This window comes from Megascapheus bottae, chromosome 2, assembly GCF_031878675.1.
Source record: "Megascapheus bottae isolate mThoBot1 chromosome 2, mThoBot2.hap1, whole genome shotgun sequence".
Taxonomy (NCBI): Eukaryota; Metazoa; Chordata; class Mammalia; order Rodentia; family Geomyidae; genus Megascapheus; species Megascapheus bottae.
The window spans coordinates 46073499-46096124 of record NC_143510.1 but is presented as its reverse complement, the minus strand read 5'-3'; the positions used below and the strand labels follow the sequence as shown (position 1 = coordinate 46096124).

The 22626-nt window shown below is 41.8% G+C and overlaps 2 protein-coding genes and 1 pseudogene across 2 annotated transcripts; all 3 read left to right on the top strand.

Moving 5' to 3' along the window:
- The first annotated feature begins 5185 nt into the window (after positions 1-5185).
- On the top strand, positions 5186-6142 carry LOC150066758 (olfactory receptor 8S1-like). Its single transcript, XM_090353206.1, has one exon. The coding sequence runs from the start codon at positions 5186-5188 to the stop codon at positions 6140-6142; it is 957 nt and encodes a 318-aa protein (XP_090209332.1).
- Positions 6143-8730: 2588 nt separating this feature from the next.
- On the top strand, positions 8731-9189 carry LOC150066757 (large ribosomal subunit protein uL15 pseudogene; annotated as a pseudogene).
- Positions 9190-18415: 9226 nt separating this feature from the next.
- Positions 18416-19342, top strand: LOC150066756 (olfactory receptor 5BS1-like). The gene has a single exon (XM_090353177.1). The coding sequence runs from the start codon at positions 18416-18418 to the stop codon at positions 19340-19342; it is 927 nt and encodes a 308-aa protein (XP_090209303.1).
- Positions 19343-22626: the final 3284 nt, after the last annotated feature.

The window sequence follows — 22626 nt, the reverse complement described above, 5'->3', positions numbered from 1 at the left end:
AAAAGAAAATAATGCCTTGGGGCCGGGAGTGTAGCCTACTGGTAGAGTGTTTGCCTAGCATGCATGAAGACCCGGGTTTGATTCCTCGGTACCAAATACATAGAAAAAAGCCGGAGTGGTGCTGAAGCTCAAGTGGTAGAGCTCCAGCTTTGAGAAAGTCCAAGGACAGTGCTCAGGCCCTGAGCTCAAGCCCAGGACTGGCAAAAACAAAAACAAAAACAAAAAACAAATAAACAAATGAAAAAACACCAACAATAATGCCTATATCTCTTTTTGAACCTAGAGTATACTAGAATTTTGGCAGAGTAATATTTCATTATTATTTCAGTTCCTGAGCTAGGATTACAGGCATGAGCCACCTCACCCAGCATGTTATTGTTTTTTGAAAGGTAGCAATTAAGTCACACACTAAAGTAGCTATATAGAGGATTTAAATATATTTGTCATAGATGATAAATGTTTGAAGTGATACACTATCCTGATTTGATCATTATATAGTGTATATAGATATATCAAAATCATACTTGCCTAATAAATATGTACAATGGTTAGATTTCAATTAAAGAGGAAAGACAACTTTCACATAAAAACCTTGAGTTAATGAGCCGTGAATGTGGCCTCGGGCTATGCCTCCATGGAATACCAGGCCCCATGAACGCCCTCCTGGGATCCAATACCGCTGCCCTTCCACTGATTACTTAAGCCTGCTGATTCGCCTGCTTGGACCAGAGAATGGTAGGTTTTGATGATATTCTCAGGTACTCAGATGGTATGGAAGCTAGGTGTAAAGCAGAAGTAAATGTGTGACAGGGCATTTCAACTCCTTAGTTTATACTGGGAGTAAGTCTGAGTTTAGGAGTAGTTTTGAACTGTGTGTGTGTGTGTGTGTGCATTCACTGTAGTGTGGTTTTGGGTGCTCTCCCTTAGCTTTTTTTCTTTCTTTTCTTTTCTTTTTTACTCAGGGCTGGTACACTACCCTCGGAACCATATCTTTTTCCTGTAGCATCTGGGTGGTTAACTGAAGATAATCATCATGGACTTTTTTTCTGATGCTGGCTTTAAATTGTGATCCTCAGATAGCAGCCTTCTCCTGAGTAGCTAGTATTACAGATGTGAGCCACTAGTACTTAGCTTCTGAGCATTTCCTTTGACAGCAGAGATTCTTAGAACTTCAATCAATGTTCTTTATATAAAAAAGTATTCCTAGATGAGCCAGAAGTTTGGCCTAGTGGTAGAGTGCTTGCCTAGCATGCACAAGACTCGGGTTCAATTCCTCGGTACCACATACATAGCAAAAAGCCGGAAGTGGTGCTGAGGCTCAAATTGTAGAGCTCTAGTCTTGAGAAAGTCCAAGGACAGTGCTCAGGCCCTGAGCTCAAGCCCAGGACTGGCAAAAAAAGTATTCCTAGAAAAAGGAAGAAAACATTCCCAGATTTAGATAGGTATGAATAGATTTCCTGAAGTCAAACCTGTTTGCCCATCAAGGCAGGTACCTGGGCTATGCTTGTTCAATCTACAGAAGACTGCGCATGGTACAATTCCTGAATACTTTTGATTAGCTCTGAGTTGCTTATTTGTCTTTCTTTCCTCTTTCTGCTTATTTTGCTTCTTTGACACAGCCTTCCTTTCTCTTTGGGACCTCTAATCACTTAATTTACTTTACTCACACCAAACTCTGACCTCTCTGCTTGCTCCTTACCTGCAGCTTATTTCTGTTTCTTTGTTTTTCTATAGTTTGGTAGAAATACTGAATTCAACGTGGTGGCCAAGTCAAAAATACAAGTCTTGGCTGTTAGGTACTGTCAAGCAATGTTTATAAATTATTCTCATAATTTTGCCAAGAGTATTGTTGTACAATTAGTGAAATGAGAAGAAAAAGAGTGGTTAAATCTTTTCAGAGTTACGAAGTGAATATATAGTTGAGATACAGGAGTTTTAAATCTTTTCCCAAGCCCAGTTTTATTCCCTCTCCTGATCCTCTTCTACCTCATCTCCAGAGCAGCCGTCAGGTTTCTTCTGAAGATCCATGGGGGATCAGAAGACCACCTCTAAAAACTGTGCTGTGGAGAATAACGATATGGAAAATAAAATTTTCCAGCCTTGTTCTAGATATCTAAATCCAACACCTAAACTCTATGGGATCTAGAGAGGTGTGTGGTTTTTGTTTGTATGTTTTTAAATTTATGCCTGTACTGGAGCTTGAACTCAAGGCTTTGTGCTCTTGCTAGACTTTTTCACTCAAGGTTGGTGCTTTATCACTTGAGCGACTTCTGACTTTTTGTTGGTTTATTGGTGGTAAAAGTCTCTCAGATTTGTCTGCTCTGGCTGGCTTCAAACTAGGATCCTCAGATCTTAGACCCCTGGTTAGCTAGGGTTATGGGTGAGCCATCAGCACTCAGCTGAGTTGTTCACTCTGTTTTTATAACTGCCTATCATCTCTGTTTACATTGTGTCCATCCGCCTGGCTTATGTGTAAAGACAGAGCAAAAGAAAGGTATCGAGGTAGTTATGGTTTTGTATAGTATGGAAGCATTTCTTCCATGTTGAGAAATGTTGAAGCTGGTTCTTCTTTAAAGGTCTGGTAGCATTCAGCAGATTACCTATTTCACCTACATGTTTGTATTTTATCTTACCTATGTTTGTTTGTTCCGAGACTATTGTTGTTCCAATCTCATTTCCCTTTAAATATATGTTAAGGTTTCTATATACTCTTTGTTCAATTTTGGTTTGTCATATATGGATAGAAATGTATTCAATTCTTGGAGCCAGGAACATAGCCTAGTGGTAGAGTGCTCACCTGGAAATGTATTCAATTCTTCTAGAGTTGCTAATATGTTTAGTGCAATTTTTTAGAGTATTCATTAATTATGCTCTGTATTTTGGTGCTGTTTTTACAGTTTCCTATTTTGCCATTATTAACTTGGGTCTTTTTGTTGTTGTCATTACAATATTGAGCTTGAACTCAGGCCCTTAAACTTCCTTTGCTTTTGTTGTTTCCTAAATAGTGTCCTATTTATTTCTTTAGCCTAGGGCCAATGACAGTCTTTCCTACATTTCCAGGTTTGCAATTATCATGTCTGGCTTGTCTGTTGAGGTAGGGTCTTGCTAACTTTTGGCATGGGCTGTCCTCAAACCACAACCTTCCTATCCTCTGCCTCCTAAGCAAGTGGGATTATAAGCATGAACCACTGCTTCTGCACTACTTCTCTCTCTCTCTCTCTCTCTCTCTCTCTCTCTCTCTCTCTCTCTCTCTCTCTCTCTCTCTCTCTCTCTCTCTCTGTGTGTGTGTGTGTGTGTGTGTATTAAAGGTTAAGGATTTGGTTATCTTTATGTTTTTACAAATCCAACTCTTTTACCAATCCATTGTACTTCTTTGGTTTCCAATCCATGAATTTCAACTCTGATTTTTGCAATTTCCTTCCTTCCACTGAGTTTAATTTGATTGTTCTTGTTCTATCTTCTAGGTACATCATCGTATTTATTTGAAATCTCTGTGATTTCAAGTGGGCACTCATAGCTATAAACTTTCCTATTGGGGAATGTGAAAAACACTTTTTTGTTGTCTCTGAAAATACAAAAACAATGCCATTTCCTTTTTGACTCCTAGGCACTGTGGGAGAAATGACTGGAAGAAATGATTTATTGTTGTTATTATTTCCTATCAAGCTGTTTTATTATGTTTTCAGGAGAGAAGAGACACATGTGAGGATGAGAAACAAGGGAGACATTGGGAACAAACTATTATTTGTGAGTGAGAGTAAAAGAATCATATGGAAAAATACATTAATTAAATGCTTATTAGCATCCACATATTTACCAGCTTAGGTTGCTGGGATAGAATCCAAAGGAAGTGTGCAATAGTCTATAAAATCCAACCAACTCTATTCTAATGTAGGTTCTTAACTAAGCATGAGGAGCATAAAGTAAACTGGCACTGAGAAAACAATAAACAATTTTCCTGATACGTGAGTATCACTCACAGCAACTCGAGGCAACTGGAGGCATAACTACAACATCATTTCACCACATATCTTTGATCTAATTCCTTCTAACTAATCTTTAATAGTTATTATTTTCACATCAAAATAAAAAGAAACCAGTGTGGGGCCAGGAGTTTGGCTTACTGGTAGAGTGCTTGCTTAGCATGCATGAAGGCTCAGGTTCGATTCCTCAGTACCACATACATAGAAAAAAAGCTGGAAGTGGTGCAGTCGCCCAACTGGTAGAGCTCTACATAGAAAAAAAGGCTGGAAGTGGTGCTGTGGCCCAACTGGTAGAGCTCTAGGCTTGAGAAAAGTCCAAGGACAGTGCTCAGGCCCTGAGTTCAAGCTCCATGACTGGCAAAAAAGAAAGAAACCACTGCTTGAAAAGTAGCATGTGATTACATCAACACTTGACCAGTCATTTTATTGCCCTGGTTTCTTCCAAAGAAACTTTATTACACTACACTGTAGTTACAGTCAACAATTATACAAAGCATAAGCACAATCAGAGAATTTTTAAAATCTGTCTCCATCCCTGCTTTTCTCCCTTGTCTAGCCAAGACCTCTTACTGCAGTGACTCTTCACATGAATTCCAAATTGCAGCCTACTGAAGCCATGAAGTGAAAAACTCACTCTCCATCTACATCGTTCATGCCTTCAGTTCTTTTCAGAAGAACATGACCTAAATTAAAATAAGAAAATCCCAGCAGCTATGGCACTATGGGGTAGTGGACTGATTTAATGACAGTTGTGTCACTTACTTTGATGTCTGGATCAACAGTCAATGAACTTTGGATTTCATGGCCATCAGGAAATACTGTATTTGAAGAAGAAAACCAAGGCACCAAGTAATTGGGCAGAGAAGAAGAAGTTTTATGTTTTTTTCTTTTCTTTTTTTTTGTTGGTCATGGGACTTGAACTCTAGGTCTGGGAGTTGTTCTTGAGCTCTTCAGCTCAAGACTACCACCCTACCCCTTGAGCCACAGCACCACTTGTGCTTCTCTAGTGCTTAATTGGAGATAAGAGTCTTACAGGCTTTAGTGCCCTGACTGACTTTGAACTTCAGTCCTCAGATCCTCTTGAGAAGCTGGATTACAGATGTGAGCCACTGCACCCAGCTTGTGTGTGTGTGTGTGTGTGTGTGTGTGTGTGTGTGTGTGTGTGTGTGTTTTAATTCTAAGAGAAAGTCCCCTGCCCAGCTATGAGAAACTTGAGTGCCAACTCTGGCTTCATCCTCCTCGGGCTGACTGCCGATGCCCAGGTCCAGACTGTACTCTTCATGCTGTTCTTTGTGATCTATGTCCTGACGCTGACAGGAAACTTCACGATGCTGCTGGTGATGCTGACGGATACACATCTTCATTCGCCCATGTACTTCTTCCTGGGTCACCTCTCTTTGCTGGATCTTCTGTATTCATCAGTCACTGTGCCCACGATGCTGGAAAACCTCATGTCAAAGACAAAAGCAATCTCTGTGGGAGGATGTTTTGCCCAGGCCTTCTTTGTGTTTGTCAGTGGGGGCACCGAGGCCTGCTTGCTTGCAGTCATGGCCTATGACCGCTATGCTGCCATTTGCCACCCTCTACTCTATGGCCAGATAATGAGCAGTAGGCTTTGTCGGGGGATGGTGGGGGGCTCCTGGGGCCTGGCCTTCCTGGATGCATTCATCAACACCCTTCCAGCCATAAACTTGGAGTTCTGCGAGTACAGGATCATTCACCACTACACCTGTGAACTTCCTTCTCTCTTCCTTCTGTCCTGCTCTGATATCTCCAACAATATCACCATCATGCTCTGGTCTTTTGTCATCCATGCCTTTGGAACTTTTCTCCTGATTTTATCTTCCTATGGTTGCATTGTCTCCACCATCCTGAGCATCAGCTCCACCACAGGCAGAAAGAAGGCCTTCTCCACCTGTTCCTCTCACCTCACTGTAGTGATCCTGTATTTTGGTGCCTCATGTTTACGCTATCTCATGCCAGCCTCGGGGTCCCCCTGGGAGCTCATCTTTTCATTGCAGTACACTGTGATCACTCCAATGCTGAATCCCCTTATCTATAGTCTGAAGAACAAGGAGGTGAAGACAGCCATAAGAAACATGTTTAAAAAATACCTCCAGGGGCCGGGAGTTTGGCCTAGTGGTAGAGTGCTTGCCTAGCATGCACGAAGAACCGGGTTCGATTCCTCAGTACCCCACATACATATCAAAAAGCCAGAAGTGGTGCTGAGGCTCAAGTGGTAGAGTGCTAGCCTTGAGAAAGTCCAAGGACAGTGCTCAGGCCGAGCTCAAGCCTAGGACTGGCAAAAAAAAAATACCTCCAGCATCCGCAGTAGCTAATCATAGACACAGCATAAAGAAGCTACTTGAGAGAACTGATGTTCTTCTGATGCAGAGTGTTTCAACCAAAATGACAGTCAAGTCTGATGCTCTTGGAAAACATTGCCTTTCTTTTTTCACTAATGAGATTTTGCTTGGTTGCTTTGCTCTCAGAGTCAAAGCATTGACTCTTTCATGAAATTACTTTAAAGCATGTTGATTTATTATGTGCTTTGTAGTGGACACTTCTTGGTTTGCTCCCCCAAGTGCTTGCTTCTAATAATAGGCCCATTTCATTTGGCAAAGGACCACTGTCTCATTTTGCCTGATAATTATAGTGCCATGTCCTCTACTCTACAAGGAGTGAGCATAGGACCTGGTGGACTAGCCATTTCCTTTCCAACAGAGACTGGTTCAAGAGAAGGTTAATTAATTGCAAAACTGGTTCACATTCTCTCCATTTCCTTACCACCATATCCTTTGAAATGTGGTTTTGCAGTTCTTTCCATTAAGAGGTCTATGTTCCCATCTGCTGAATCTGGGCTAACCTTGTGGCTTGCTTTGACCTGTAATGCTAGCGCTGAGTCTCAGGTGACCTTCCACATATCGCTTTAGAATTCTGACATCTAAACAAGCTAAGGCTGGACCTGGAGTTTGGCTGGGAGTTTGGCCTCATGGTAGAGTACTTGCCTAGCATGCATGAAGACCTGGGTTCCATTCCTCTGTACCACATACACAGAAAAAGCTGGAAATAGTACTGTAGCTCGAGTGGTAGAGCTCTAGCCTTGAGAAAGCCAAGGACAGTGCTCAGGCCCTGAGTTCAAGCCCCAGGCCTGGAGAGAAGGAGACAGACAGACAAAAGAGAGAGAAAGAGACAGAGACAGAGACAGAGACACAGAGAGAGACAGAGACACAGAGAGAGTCAGAGACAGACAGAGAGACAGAGACAGACAGAGACAAAGACAGACAGAGAGACACAGAGAGAGAGACACACAGAGAAAGAACAAGCTAAGGCTAGCCAAGAGGTAGATAAGAAGTCAACCTAGATAATTTCTTAGAAAGACAAAAATCCCAAAGTTCAGTAAAATAAAACACCTGGCATGGGGTGGGGTCAAGGGGAAAGGAATAGAAGAATAAAGAGAAGAGGATGAGAATGCAGACAAGAATCCAATGTCTGGCCTACAAAATTAGAAAGCATAAGGGAGTTGGGTGAGGAAGGGTGGGTGAGAATATTGACAGCGGTGACATGGAGCAAGATATATTGTATTCATAAGCTGCTTTGTTAAATGGAAACTCCTTTGTACCACTACTTAAAATAATAATAATAATAATAATAATAATAATAATAAAAGTATCATGTGAGAAAAAAAACCAACCCAACCCACTGACGGCTGATCCCCATATGAGAGAGCCCAGGGAAGGCAGCAGGACTTTCTGCCTTCCCCAGGAATGGTTGCCATAGCACAAAGCCACTCAACCAAAAGGAGAATGGCTCAGACAGGCTGTAGATTCCTGCCTTGTAACAAATGTTTATTGGCTCAAGCTGCTGGTATTTGCATTTGTTCTTTGCTCAGAATTATTGTAGCAATAGATATGTACTGATACAAAAAATGAGCTCATAAACAAAAGTAGGCCAATATTACTTTTCCTCAAGGGAAATTGTGTATTAGCCAGTAACAAACAAAAAGAGAAGGTAATTGAAAGTGATACAGTCTGGAAGCAGGGTACTGAGAGAGTCCATTCAGTTGTATACTGAGATCACAACTAGTTAGATTATTTTCTTACTCAGAGTGAAATGTTTCCGTAGGAAAATGATTACAAGCATTTTTTAAAAAGTGATCTCAATTCAATGTGTCAGTTTATGAGTACAATAAATTTTGATCACTGTCATCCCTTCCATTATTCTCCACATCTCTTTCAACACCATCCAACTCCCCAAGTTATCTGGTTCCATTTTCACACATGTGCATTGAATACTATGACTGAATTTGCCCCCTAATCCTTTCTTCATGCACAACATGTTTCAACTTCATTTTGTTAAACTGTCACTTAATTACAACAAGCAGCTCAAGAGATACATATGCCAAGAATTCTTCTAAATGCTTCATAGATTATTCTATTTCCAATTTCAGCTGACCTAAAAGGTATTAGATCCCTCCAGTGTAGAAATGGAGATGTCAAGGTATGTAAAGCCTGTCTAAGACCTCAGAGAGAATAGATGGTAGACCTAGAATTGCTTTCAAGCCAGGGAGTCTTAATTAAGAATCTGGGTTCCTAGTAATCACTTTGTTCTTCATTGTCCATTTTTGTACATCTGTTAGTTGCTCACTACCATTCCACACATATCTATTGTCATCCTATGGGAACCACGATTAGATTCTTTTGATGGTTACAAAATCCAAACTGACTCTTTGCTCTCTGCCGCCAACATGCCGTCCAAACTGAGGAAGACCTGGAAACTTTGGGGCCATCAGAGGCATGGCCACAGCTGCATTGGCAAACACCAGAATCGCCACAGAATCAACGTTGACAAACATCACCCAGGTTACTTTGGGAAAGTTGGTATGAGGCATTACCACTTGAAGAGGAATCAATCAGAGCTTTTGTCCAACTGTTAACCTGGTGAACAAGCAAACAAGGGTAAAAGTTGCCACAAAAAAGACTGGAATTGCTCCCATCATTGATGTGGTTCAATCAGGCTACTAGAAAGTTCTGGGGAAAGGAAAACTCCCTAAGCAGCCTGTCATGTGAGAGCCAAATTCTTCAGAAAATCCAAGGAAAAGATTAAGGTTGTTGGGGATGCCCGTGTCTTGGTGGTGTTAATGCACACTGGATGTTCATTAGATGCTTACATTCTTTTAAAAAAAAAATCCAAACTGGTGGTATGACCCAAACTAGAATGCTATGACTACTTTAGCATGTTGCATTTTTGCCCCATTATATTACCTCTTTATTTTCTTAATTTTGCATATACATGCCAGAGTCTATAGCTTACAACAAAAGAAAACATATTTTTGAACCTGATGCACCATTCACCAGAGGCAATAACTATGGAAGCATGAGGACAATTAAAATTCATTATTAATTGTGACAATGAATTGGAAGGAAATAGACATCTAGTTATACTTTTCAGGGACAAGAAAGAAGCACCTAACTTATGGGGAAGAACCTCTCTGATGCCCCTTTCTTCCCACTCTGCAGGAATACAGCACATTCCCTTCTGGATTCTGTTCTTTGCTTCCTTTGCTTCTCTAGCAGGGATCTTTCAATGCAGTGAAACACAGGCCTCCAATCTTCTCAGTGTCTTCTTCCTCCAGATGTTTTCTAGACCACAGATTTGGGATGGAATTGCTTCTCAACAGAGGAGTAGGCAAATAGCCAAACAGAAAAATTGATCTGGTGGATACATTTCTAAAGTCTCCACCTAACGCTTCTTGAAAATGGCTTCTTAGGTCAAGTTCAGTTTTCTTAGCATGCAAGGGCAGAAACAGAATGGCAGAATGGTTAAAGCAAGAACTACATACAGTTTTGTGGAACTGGGTTTAGTTGATGAATTTGAGGCAAATGGCTAGAATATTAATGGTGTATTACTTCTCTCCAAAGGTGTTTTTTGTTTGTTTGGGGTGGCGAGGGGGGGGGGAGGTGTGGCCAGGTGTGGGGAGGCCATAGCCAGGTGGGGAAGGTGTGGCTGCACTGGGTCCGGATGTGACCTAGCCGGATGCGGATGTGACCTCAGAGCCTGGGACTCTCCCACGGTAGGAGGAAGGCGGTCCCGGATGTGACCTCAGAGAAGGGGGCGGTAACTGCCTCGAGGCCAGCCAGTTAGGTGGGTAATGCGGACACTGGGCGGAGACTTGACAGTGTGGGCGGTGCCAGAGCGGCCTGTCTGGGGCGGACCTTACAGAAAGCACTGAAACTTCACTTAAAGATGTAAAATTAAAACCCTGTGTACTGTGTAATCCTAGCAACTCAGTTGTTTATTTTTTCCCATTTTCTTATAGGACCACTGGTGTGTGATTTTTTTTTTTTTTGCCAGTCCTGGGCTTGAGCTCAGGGCCTGAGCACTGTCCTTGGACTTTCTCAAGGCTAGAGCTCTACCACTTGAGCCACAGCGCCATTTCCGGCTTTTTTTATGTATATGGTACCGAGGAATCGAAGCCAGGTCTCCATGTATGTTAAGCAAGCACTCTACCACTACACTAAACTCCCGGCCATGAATCTTTTTATATAACAATGAATGTATTTTTTAGTATTTTATGACATATCAAATATGTTTTCTGCTTCTGAATATCCTCAGTAGTTCTCATTTTAATCAATTAGAAAACATTCTGAGGCCAGGAGCATGGTAGAGTGCTCGCCTAGCATGCAGAAAGCCCTGGGTTTGATTCGTACACAGAAAAAGTCAGAAGTGGTGCTGTAGCTCAGGTGGCAGAGCACTAGTATTGAGGGGAAAAAAAAGTGTCCAAGGATAGCTGTCAGGCCATGAGTTCAAGCCTGGCAAAAAAGAAAGGAAGAAAGAAAGAAAAAAAGAGAGAAAGAGAAAGAGAGAACGAAAAAGAGAAAAGTAAAATATTCTGTTATTTATTTCTGCTAAAATGCACCTGACTAGGCTTGGTGGCTTCCTCTTATAATCCTAGCTAACTAGGAAAGAGGACCAGAAGGATTGTCATCCAAGGGAAACCGAAAAAAAGTTCATAAGACCTCATCCAGACAAATAACATGGGAAGCATAAATAGGAGGGTCAACATTTAGACTAGACTAGGTATAAATACAAACTCCTGTCCCCAAATAAAGCAGAACATCTGGATATGTGACTCAAGTGATTAGATCACCTGCCTTAACAAGTACAAGGCCAAGTCCAAAAATGTAACTGTTCTTGTTAGTAGACTTTATAATGGATTCTAGAGTTACTCTCCTGAAATAATATCAGAATATGTATTTTGCGCATATAGACCTTTTCTTCTTCTTTTTTTCTTTTTTTTTGTGGATCATAGGGCTTGAACTCGGCATGGGCATTGTCCATAAGCTCTTCAGCTCAAGGTTACCACCCTACCCCTTGGCCTGGGTATTGTCCCTGAGCAATTCAGATCAAGGCTACCACCCTACCCCTGAGCCACAGCCCCACTTCCCATTTCCTAGTAATTAATTGGAGATAAGAGTCTCATGTTCTTTAGTGCCTGGGCTGGCTTTGAACAGTGATCCCCAGAGCTCAGCCTCCTGAGTAACTAGGGTTACAGAAGTGAGCCACCATGTCCGGCTAGACCTTTTCTTTTGAACCATTTGTTTATAGTAAGTTTCCTAGACATATATATATATATATATATATATGTTTTTTTAAATTTTCTCTTGTTACCAAGGCATAATGATATGCCAAGACCATACAAGGGAATATAAATCCCTTCAAAGCTTTCTATCCTTATCACCAAAGCTAGTTTATTTCCATATAAATTGAGGTAGAGCAGTATTGTTGTCTTGCTTTAGTTTGCAAGTTTTTTATTCTAGAGGAGAAATTTTACACTATTTTGATAACATATGCATAAGATTTCAGGCTATTCATACTACAATTTTCAACTGTAAATCATTTACAGGAGAGATCTGTACACAAAGGACCAATGACAAAGCCCTAGGCATCACAGTATCATAAATCCTGAAGAGTAAATACTGCAGAAATAGGGGAACATAAATGTGTTCAGATGACAAATAGAATGGGAGAGACTTTCCTGTGCTCCAAAACATGTTTAGATCACACCAAAAAGAATCAGCCACAGTTCAAACAGTGGTAAGTTGCATTTGTTTTTATTTATTTTTATTTATTTTGCCAGTCCTGGCCTTGAGCTCAGGGCCTGAGAACTGTCTTTGGGCTTTCTCAAGGCTTGGGCTTTCTAACACTTGAGCCACAGAACCACTTCTGGCTTTTTTCTATGTATGTGGTACCGAGGCATTGAACCCGGATCTTCATGCATGCTAGGCAAGCACTCTACCACTAGGCCAAACTCCCAGCCCAGTTGCATTTATTTTGAAAGCAGAGTTACCCTATTAAGGACAGTGGAATGTGGGACAAAAACTCATGGCTCTCCATTCCATGAATTCAGACATCAGCAATATTCCAGTTTGAAGTTTATATCATACTGTGGAATCTTGAAGCACAGATTAGGTAGTAACAAATCACAGTTATTTCAGTGGACAGAGAAGTATTTCCTTTTATTTCTTAGTCATTGTAATTTGGGGTCATTTGTCATCACAACACAACTTAGCCTAAACCTTTACCTTCCCCTTACTCTTCTGTAATTTCAACAATCTCTTTTCAACTCTGATTTGCCTCTATTTCTCTCTCTCTTTTGGTCAGGATCTCTTTAGTGCAAGGCTACTGCCCTACCCCTGGGCCTGAATGTTGTCCCTGAATTCTTCAACTCAAGGTTACCACTCTACCACTTGAGCCACAGCACCACTTCCCATTTTCTAGTGAGTAATTGGAAATAAGAGGCTCATGGACTTTCGTGCCTGGGCTGGCTTTGAACTGTGATCCTCAGATCTCAGCCTTCTGAGTAGCTAGGATTATAGGCATGAGCCTCTGGTGCCAGCTTCATTTCTTCTTTCTACAGTGCAGATCTGGTCACCAACAGACAATCTTTGTGAGACCACTTCCATTTCTTCTTCTTTTTTTTTCACCACTTCCATTTCTGTATCCTATGAATTATCCATATAATTTATCTTACTCTAACATCATCTTGAGCGTCTACTATCAGGGGTGAAGAAAGCCTCTATAAAACTGAGTTGACCAAAGTCCACCAATCAATCATATTCTTGCTCTGCTGAGACTCTACTCCTTGATCCATGCCTCTAACTCAACAACCATATTCTTTATGCCTCTCAGACTTCTGAATGCAGTAAGTACATTGTTCCAGGTGCAATAAGGGGAGCAGAAAAAGAGGTAACAATGGACTAAAAAGTGAATGGTGAATGAGAAGAACACCACATATTAACCATTCTTCAAAAATTTAAGATAGCTGGGTGTGGTGGCTCATGCCTATAATCCTAGCTATTCAGGAGGCTGAGATCTGAGGATCAAGGGTCAAAGCCAGCCCAGGCACTAAAGAACATGAGATTCTCTTCTCCAGTCACTCTCTAGAAAATTGGAACTGGGGCTTGGCTCTAGGCTAGAGTGATAGCCTTGAACTGAAGAGCTCAGGGACAATGCCCAGGCCCAGGGGCTAGGGCAGTAGCCTTGAGCTAAAGAGATCAGGGACAGCCCCCAGGGCGAGTTCAGGCCCCATGACCCACAAAAAAAACTTACTAAGGTAAACAAGGAAAGACAAGGAAGTGGTTGTGAAATCAACCAGTCTGGAGCTCTTATGTTTTCTTGGTACTCTAGACGCTTGCCTTCCCTCAAATTCAGATACAGAAGAATAAAAGTTTTTTGGTTTTTTTTTTTTTGCCAGTCTGGGGCTTGAGCTCGGGGGCCTGAGCACTGTCCTTGGACTTTCTTGAGGCTAAAGCTCTACCACTTGAGCCTCAGTACCACTTCCGGCTTTATTTTCTATGTATGTGGTACCAAAGGAATTGAACCTCAGTCTTCTTGTGTGCTAGGCAAGCACTCTAACACTAGGCCAAACTCCGGGCCCCAGAAGAGTAATTTTTAATTTTTAAAGGTAAGCCAAAGTTACGGTTTCATTTTATTTTTATGTGTATGTGTGTACTGGTTCTGGGACTTGAGAACTCAGACTGTGAAAGCTATTCCTCCATTTTTATGCTCCAGGTGAGCACTTGAGCCAAACCTCTACTTCTGGCTTTTTGATGGTTAATCAGAGACAAGGGTCTCACAGTCTTCCTGCCCAGACTGTCTTTGAACCATGATCCTCAGACCTCAGTGTTCTGAGTAGCAAGGATTACAGGCTTGAGTCACTGGTACCTGGCTTGGTCTCTCTCGTCTCTCTCTCTCTCTGTCTCTCTCTCTGTCTCTCTCTCTGTCTCTCTCTCTGTCTCTGTCTCTCTCTCTCTGCCTCTCTCTCTGTCTCTGTCTGTCTGTCTGTCTGTCTGTCTGTCTGTCTGTCTGTTTGTCTGTCTCTCTGGAGGCAGGTAATGGGTTGTGTGCATAAGATATATTTCTGTATTGTAGAAGGTCTTTCCCTGGCATCCTCAGGTCTGGTCTTTGGAAGCTGACTCCATGTGTAAGAAGAAGGGGCTACTAATTGTCTTCACTTTAGTTTTGAGTAGAAAACCCTTGAGCAATAATAAGCATAAAAGTCAACAGAGAAGAAGAGAGTCAGTACAATTAGAGAAAGGAACATTATGTCTGTGAAATAGGAGGGAAGAGTGACATAAGAGCTGGAGAAGCAAGGGTAGTGAGTAATATTTTCGTAGGAACACTGGAAAAGTTCGGTTATGCATACCGGTTATGTATTGTGCATATAGGGCATGGACAAACTCAAGAATCAGAGCACTGTCCAAGAAAAATCCTTTACATTTGTGGCAAGAAGCTTTCTGTACTTCTGTGTCCTAAGTTGGTAATAACCATGTATTATTAGCCACTCTGTCCTGGGACCAGTGGCCACTCTGGCTCTGGCTCTTACCTGTCCCTTGAGCAGTGAACCATACCTCACTCTCTGGGGCTCCTTCTTACACATCCTCTCCCAGAGTCCACCTGACATAAGGCCCCAGTGGTTTGTAGAAAGAAGTATAAGTCATACAAACTGACCAGGATCTTTCCTTGGGACTGAGAGACTCAAGGTGAGGGATTGGGAAGGGAGGAAGGGGGAAGAAGAAAAAGACCCAAGCTAGCTCTGAAAAGATGGTTATCAGAGGTTTTTGGCTAGTATTTGGCTTTGAATCACCGCCTGCCTATATGTTTCTGTTCATATTATATATGTTTCTGTTCATATTACTGATGGAGAAACAAAGGTTTTGGTGGGGGACAGGGGGAATCTATTAAGAGGCTCTCATCTTTAGTTATTTCTGGTCTCCTTCCAGCAAAGTTGACAGGCTGTGGCAGACAGCCTGACTTGAAAGTCAGGAGGCTCCTCAGATGCAGAAGAGTCCCAGTCAGGAAGGTTGGTGGGAGACATACCCAGAGGCATTCCCTCCCTCTCTCTCTCTCCCTCCCTCCCTCCCTCCCTCCCTCCCTCCCCCTCCCTCCCTCCCTCCCTCCCTCCCTCCCTCCCTCCCTCCCTCCCTCCCTCTCTCTCTCTCTCTCTCTCTCTCTCTCTCTCTCTCTCTCTCTCTCTCTCTCTCTCTCTCTCTCTCTCTCCCCCTTTCTCTCGCCATCCCTGGGACTTGAGTTCAGGGTCTGAGCACTGTCCTTGAGCTTTTCAAGGCTAGCACTCTACCACTTAAGCCACAGTACCACTTCTGCCTTTTTCTATGTATGTGGTACCTTGGCATTGAACCTGGCTCTTTGTGCATGCTAGGCAAACACTCTGCCATAGGCCAAACTCCTGACCTCTCCTCCCTTCTCTCTCAATCTCTCCCCACCCCCTCCATGAGGAATCTGCATAGAGATCTGTGGAAGTCCTTCATTATACATAGGATGAAAGTAGACCCAGATTAGGGAAGTGTCTTCCTGAAAGCCAGACACCTCTACCTCAGTCAGTTAATGGCTGAGTTGGAAGACTTGAGACACATCTGCCCTTCATCAGCCTGGAGTCTTTCCATGATGTTCCTCAAGACACATAAAAATGTTAGCTTTCTACTTTACAATATGCTATTGACTGCATAACCAGATGGGCGGTAAGAGGGATATTCCTGAAGGATTGGAAATGGAAAGAGGGATAAAATAGTGGGAAAGATAATTTTATTTCTTTTGGCCACAGAATACCTCATTTTAGAAAATGGAGTAGTGAGAACCCTTAGTAATGGAATCCTTTGGTTCAGTAAAATTCTATGGTCAAACCAAGAGTGAGTAACTAGATCAAAGGAACAATAGGGCTACTGAGGTGGTTGTGAGGGACCAGAGACACCCTTGAAGTCCTTACTCATCCACAGGCAATGGTGGTCCCTGAAGCGCTATGACATAATGAGCAGGATGACATTCAACACACTTGCATAGTATTGCCCTAGTAATGTTCTGGAATGCTGTACTGGGGAATTCCAAGAAGGCAGTTGTCCAGGCCTGTAGACTCAGGTGGAAGCAAATTACTGAAGTATCCAGTGGGGAGAAAGAAGACACTGTAAGGTCATTTCTTCCTTAGGAGTCCAGCTTTCTTCGCCACATGGCTTTTCTCTCACACAATTTTTTCTTTTTAGGGAAAACAAAGATAAGCCAATAATTTCCTAATAGATTTTGAGCCTTGTAAAATTCCACGTCAACACATATATTGCATTTATGTGGAAAAATATACAGTAGGTGAACTGTTCAAGAGAAAAATGGCCACTATCCTACGATCCAATGGAGAAATCATTTGTATTTATTGTTCTGTCGATATTCCCTCTCTCTCTCTCTCTGTCTCTCTCTCTCTATATATATATATATGTATATATATATACACACACACATATGTATACACACACACAAATAATACACACACATGTGTGTGTATATGCCATAGACTATATAATCCCAGAAAAGTACTTCTTTAAACTACTCATTTTTTGCCAGTACTAGGCTTGAATTCAGAGCCTCATGCAGCTTTTTCCACTCATAGCAGATGCTCTACCACCTGAGCTACAGCTTCAGCCCAAATTTTTGTTTGCTGGGTTATTAGAGATAGAGTTTTGCAGATTTTTCTGCGTTAACCGGCTTCAAACTGAAATCCTTAGCCTCTTGAGTCACTAGGGTTTTAGGCACGAGCCTCTGGCACTTGGTTCACTCACTTTTTACAAATAAGTCTTGTAAAACTAACTTTTCCCAGATGATACTAGTAGAATAAGTGAACCAAGATTTAAATTAAGGTTAGTTCTTTAACCTTTCTGCTTTTTCTATTTCAGCATCAGCTGACCCAGAGCTATAGAGCCCACTGGCTGAATGTAAGAGCCAAGCAATATTGGTGTATAATTTAGGTGAATGCCTCACTAAAGAAGTTGTATCTAGCTGGGCACAGTGGCTCAAGCCTGTAATCCTAGCTACTCAGGAGGCTGAGATCTGAGGATCAAAGTTCAAAGCCAGCCAGGGCACAAAAGAACCTGAGACTCTTATCTCTAATTAACCCCCAGAAAATGGGAAGTGGGGCTTGGCTCAATGGTAAGGCGGAAGCCTTGAGCTGAAGAGCTCAGGGGCAACACTCAGGCCCAGGGGTACGGTAGTAGCCTTGAGCTGAAGAGCTCAGGGACAGTGCCCAGGCCGAGTTCAAGCCCCATGACCCACATACACACACACAAAAAAGTTGTATCTGACCTCTCCATACCCCCAACCCACATAAGACTCAGTCGTAATAAATCCACCAAGGGAGGTATGCAAGGAAGCATACAAGACTAATCTGGACACCTGGCTCATGACCCAGCCTTAAAAGGCTTTACTATAAGACAACATTTAATGCAATCCCTTCATTTGTTTAAAAAAAAAAAGTGGTTAAGGGGCCGGGAGTTTGACCTAGTGGTAGAGTGCTTGCCTAGCATACACGAAGATCTGGGTTTGATCCCTCAGTGTCACATATACAGAAAAAAGCTGGAAGCTGGAAGTGGTGCTGTGGCTCAACTGGTAGAGTTCTAGCCCTGAGGAAAGCCCAAGGACAGTGCTCAGGCCCTGAGTTAAGGCCCCAGGTCTGACCAAAAAAAGTGGTTAAACTTTATTATGAAAATATCCTCACATATTTTGCATCCACCATCTTACTATTCTGAGAAAGAATCATTTTTCCAAGGGTGTCTCAGGCTATCTTTACTCATAAAGAGCTTTCCAGGTTATACCAGTAGGCAGTTCTCTTTGTTTTGATTGATAAAGTAACAAAGGTTGATGAAGTTGCATGAGGAGTTAGCCATTATGCTGAGACAGTGCTAATAAGTAGAGAAGAGGGAAAGTAAAGGAATGGTATGTGAGGAAACATGTTCTGATGCTGAGTTTCCTATTTTGGTCACTAGGAAGTGGACTCTGGCTAAGCAGAGGCTTACGTTCCTTGAGAATGACTTAAGTCAATGTTCCACCAAATGGAGAATCAAATGTTTCAACTGAAGGCCCTGTGAGCAACTATGAAAAATGTCAGTCTTTCTGAGTTTGTCCTCCTGGGACTTTCCAGTGACCCTGAGATCCAGATTGTGCTTTTTGTGCTCTTCCTGGTGATTTACCTTCTGACTGTGGTGGGAAATCTGGCGATGATTCTAATCATCAGGAATGATCCTTGCCTTCACACACCCATGTACTTCTTCCTTGGACATTTATCTTTCTTAGACCTCAGCTTCTCCTCCATCACGGTTCCCAAGATGCTACAGAATTTCCTCTCTCAGAAGAAAAGCATTTCCGTGTGGGGCTGCATTTCCCAGAGTTTCTTTTTTACTCTTACTGGGGGAACAGAAGCTTGTCTGCTCTCTGCCATGGCCTATGATCGCTATGCTGCCATCTGCCACCCCCTGCTCTACACCATGATCATAAACAGACCCTTCTGCACAGCTACTGTGAGCACTGCGTGGGCAGTGGGATTCCTGATTTCCTTACTGAACTGTCTCTTCATCCGGAAGTTACACTTCTGTGGTTCTAACATCATCCAGCACTTCAGCTGTGAGCTGCCGCCACTTTTCCCTCTGTCCTGCACTGATTCCACTGTCAATGAGATTCTTTTAGCAGGGTCGTGTGCATTTCTGGGACTACTGACACTTCCTCTGATCCTCTTCTCATATTCCAGAATCATTTCTACGATATTGAACATCCATTCCTCTAGGGGTCAAGGCAAAGCCTTCTCTACCTGCTCCTCTCACCTTACTGTGGTTCTCTTGTTCTATGGGACAACATTTTTTAGGTACCTAAGCCCCACATCAGGCTCAGTTTTGGAACGTGTGGTCTCTGTCCAATATAGTGTGATCACGTCCTTGCTGAACCCACTCATCTATAGTTTGAAGAACCAGGATGTAAAGACAGCACTACAGAGAATGCTGAAGCAAGCCCAATGTGCCTTTGGTTAAGCAAAAGTTATGTGATTCTGCTCAGGAGATAAAGAAATCATCTTTAAGGGAGAAAGATTTTTGATCTTGGACATAGTGGGTTTCAACTGAATTCAAGAGTTTGACCTCCAAAGTTAATAAAAAAGGAAGACAAGAGGATGAACTGGCGTCTATCCAGTGGCCCTTTGCAACATAAGTTGAGAGGGGTGTTGGCTCCATCTAAGGCTATGTTAGGGTTGAGAAAGATGAACTCTGCTGGAGCCAATGCAGAATCTCTGGCCAACTTACTATTTTACCCTTGAGATTTTCACAAAGGTGCCCAATAAAAAAACAGGTTCTATAACAAAGAAGAAACCCAATATAGATATACAGTACTATCCTATAGAATGGAGCTATTCAGACTTCTATTCACCTGACCTAGTTTCACTCAATGGCATGAGATGACCAATGTGTTGTGTATAGGTGCAGAAAAATACAATAGAAAAATGAACTGATTGCCCATCATACTGAAGGTCAGTATAATATGCCTGCTTTGTTTTCTCTAAGTTCTTCTGTACGGGCCTTACACTTAAGAAATACAGTATTTGCCTGTGATTTAGTGAACATTACTGTAAAAGAAGCCAGGTACAGAGACATGAATACTGTCTGCTTTCATTTGTCTGATCTATTTGTAGAACCTAAAAACTTTAGTATTATTGACAGGTAGTGACAGTTACCAGAGGGCTAGGGGAGAGGGTGGGGAGGAAAAGTGGGGAAGAGTCAGTAAAAAAAAAAAAAGGTACCAGGCTTAGTCTGTAGGAATAAGTTTTTGAGATATATTATATGATCATTTCATGAGTGTGTGTGTTTGTGTGTGTATGTATATGTGCCTGTACTGGGGCTTGAACTCAGGGTGTGGGCAATTCTGGATCTTTTGTGCTGGAAGCTAGCACTTTACCATTTGAACTACTATACCATTTTTGGTGTTTTGGTGGTTAAGTGGAGATAAGAGTCTCATGGATTTTCCTGCCCAGGCTAGCTTCCAACCGTGATACTCAGACCTCAGCCTCCTGAGTAGCTAGGATTACAGGTGTGAGACATCAGTGTCCAGCTCTTGTGTACATTTTAAAATCACTAGAAGATAGATCTTTAATGTTCTCTCACTAGTAAATGATAGGTAATTACCTTTATTGCATCTTTATACAATGTATACACAGATCAAATCCCACATTGTATCCCAGCAGTATATATTTTATATAGTTTGTCAACTAGTCATTTGTCTACCATAGTTTGTGAAATAAAGTTAAATAAAATATGTAACACAATAAAAATGTTGAAAAACATTCTTCCTATGAATGTAGTATATTATTTTGTAAAGTATTTAAATTTGTGCCTTTCCGCCTTCCAGAATACAGTCTAATGGAACTGGGTTTTTAGTCTAGTGACAATAGATATATCTGACATAGTAATTTCATTTCCTTTGCATCAAGTGGTAGTTTTATTGTTCACTTTTTCAGGAAGCTCCCTACTGTGTTCTAAAATGGCTGCATTAATTTACAGTACCCCCAACATATCTGCATATCTTGACCTACATTTGTTGTCTTTTTAATCATAGTCATTCTAACAGGCTTGAAGAATTACTTTTTGTAGGTTTAATTTGCATGTCTCTGATGATTAGAAACTTTGAGTATTTTTTTGGCCATTTCTACATCTTATTTTCAGATCTTTTGCTGATTTGAAAATTAAGCTACTTATATTCTTAGGGGAGGGACAGAAAGGAGCAGTGACTTTGTGCCTCCCATCCAGTAAAACCATGTTTATCAAAGGAAGTGGAAAGAAGAGGCTTTGTTCTTTGTTGGTTTTGTTTTCTTTTTGTCTTGCTCATTTGTCTGTTTTTGGAAGTGCACAGGTCTAGAAGGACAAAGGGTGAACAGATGTAGCTGAGTTACTCTCTGAAGAAAGTGAACTATCCAACTTGTGAGTAGGGACAGGAGGGAGAGAGTGAAGAGAAGGGAGACACTGCCCCAGAAGAAATGCACTCACTGGCTGATATATATAACTGGAACCCCTCAGTACAGTACCTTTATAACAACAAGAAAAAATTGTTTGCTGGGTGTGGTGGCTCACACCTGTAATCCTAGCTACTCAGGAGGCTGAGATCTGAGGATCAAGGTTCAACCCCAGCTGGGGCACAAAATGACCTGAGACTCTTATCTCCAATTAACCTCTGGGAAATGGGAAGTGGGGTTTGGCTCAAGGGCAGCATGCTAGCCTTGAGCTGAAGAGCTCCGGGACAGTGCCCAGGCCAAGTTCAAGCCCCATGACCCACAAAAAAAAAAAAAAAAAAAAAAAACTTGTTTGAGCTCCCTATAAGCTTTAGCCATTTGCTCTGTCTGATTATGATCTACACATATTTCCACCTAATCCACGGGCTGTTCCTATTCAGTTTTGTAGCCTATGCTTTTCTGGAGTCCCTGCTCAAGAAATCATTACCCAAACCAAATGCTAGACATTTTCAAGTCATAATGTTTGTCAGTTACCATACTGAGGTGAGAGGAGAGTCTGATTTCTCTGTGTGGCTATCTACTTTTCAATTCCATTTATTTAACAAAAAGTCTTTGGCCATTATGTGTTTTATCACATTTGCAAAAAACCAATTAACTTTCAATTTGCGAGTTTATTCCTGGACTTTCTTTTCTTTTTTCTTTTTTTTCCCAGTCCGGGACTTGAACTCAGGGCCTGAGCTTGTGCTTTCTCAAGGTGAGGGCCCTACCACTTGAGCCAGCACCATTTCCAGCTTTTTCTGTGTATATGGTTCGAAGGAACTGAACCCAGGGCTTCGTGCATCCTAGGCGAGCTCTCTACCACTAGGCCATGCTCTCAGTTCCTATTCCTGGACTTTCTTTTCTGTTCCACTGGTCAGTATGCCTTTATTTTGTGATTACCATATTATTTTCATAGTAGAACACTTAAACTAAGCATGTATGTTTTAACAATTCTTCCAATCCACGAGAGCATGAAATACATTTCTTTGTATGTGTCCTTTTCAATTTCTTTTATTGATATTTTCTAGATTAGTGCTCAAATATTTTACCTCTTGAACTAAATATACTCTTTTTTTTCCCTGTCTATGTGGGGCTTGACCTCAGGGCCTAGGCCCTACTCCCTGAGGCTAGCACTCCACCACTTTGAACCATAGCTCGACTTCTGGTTTTCTGGTAGTTACTTGAAGATAAGAATTTCACAGACTTATCTGCCTGGGCTGGCTTTGAACTGTTATCCTCAGATCTCAGCCTCCTGAATAGCTAGGATTATAGGGATGAACC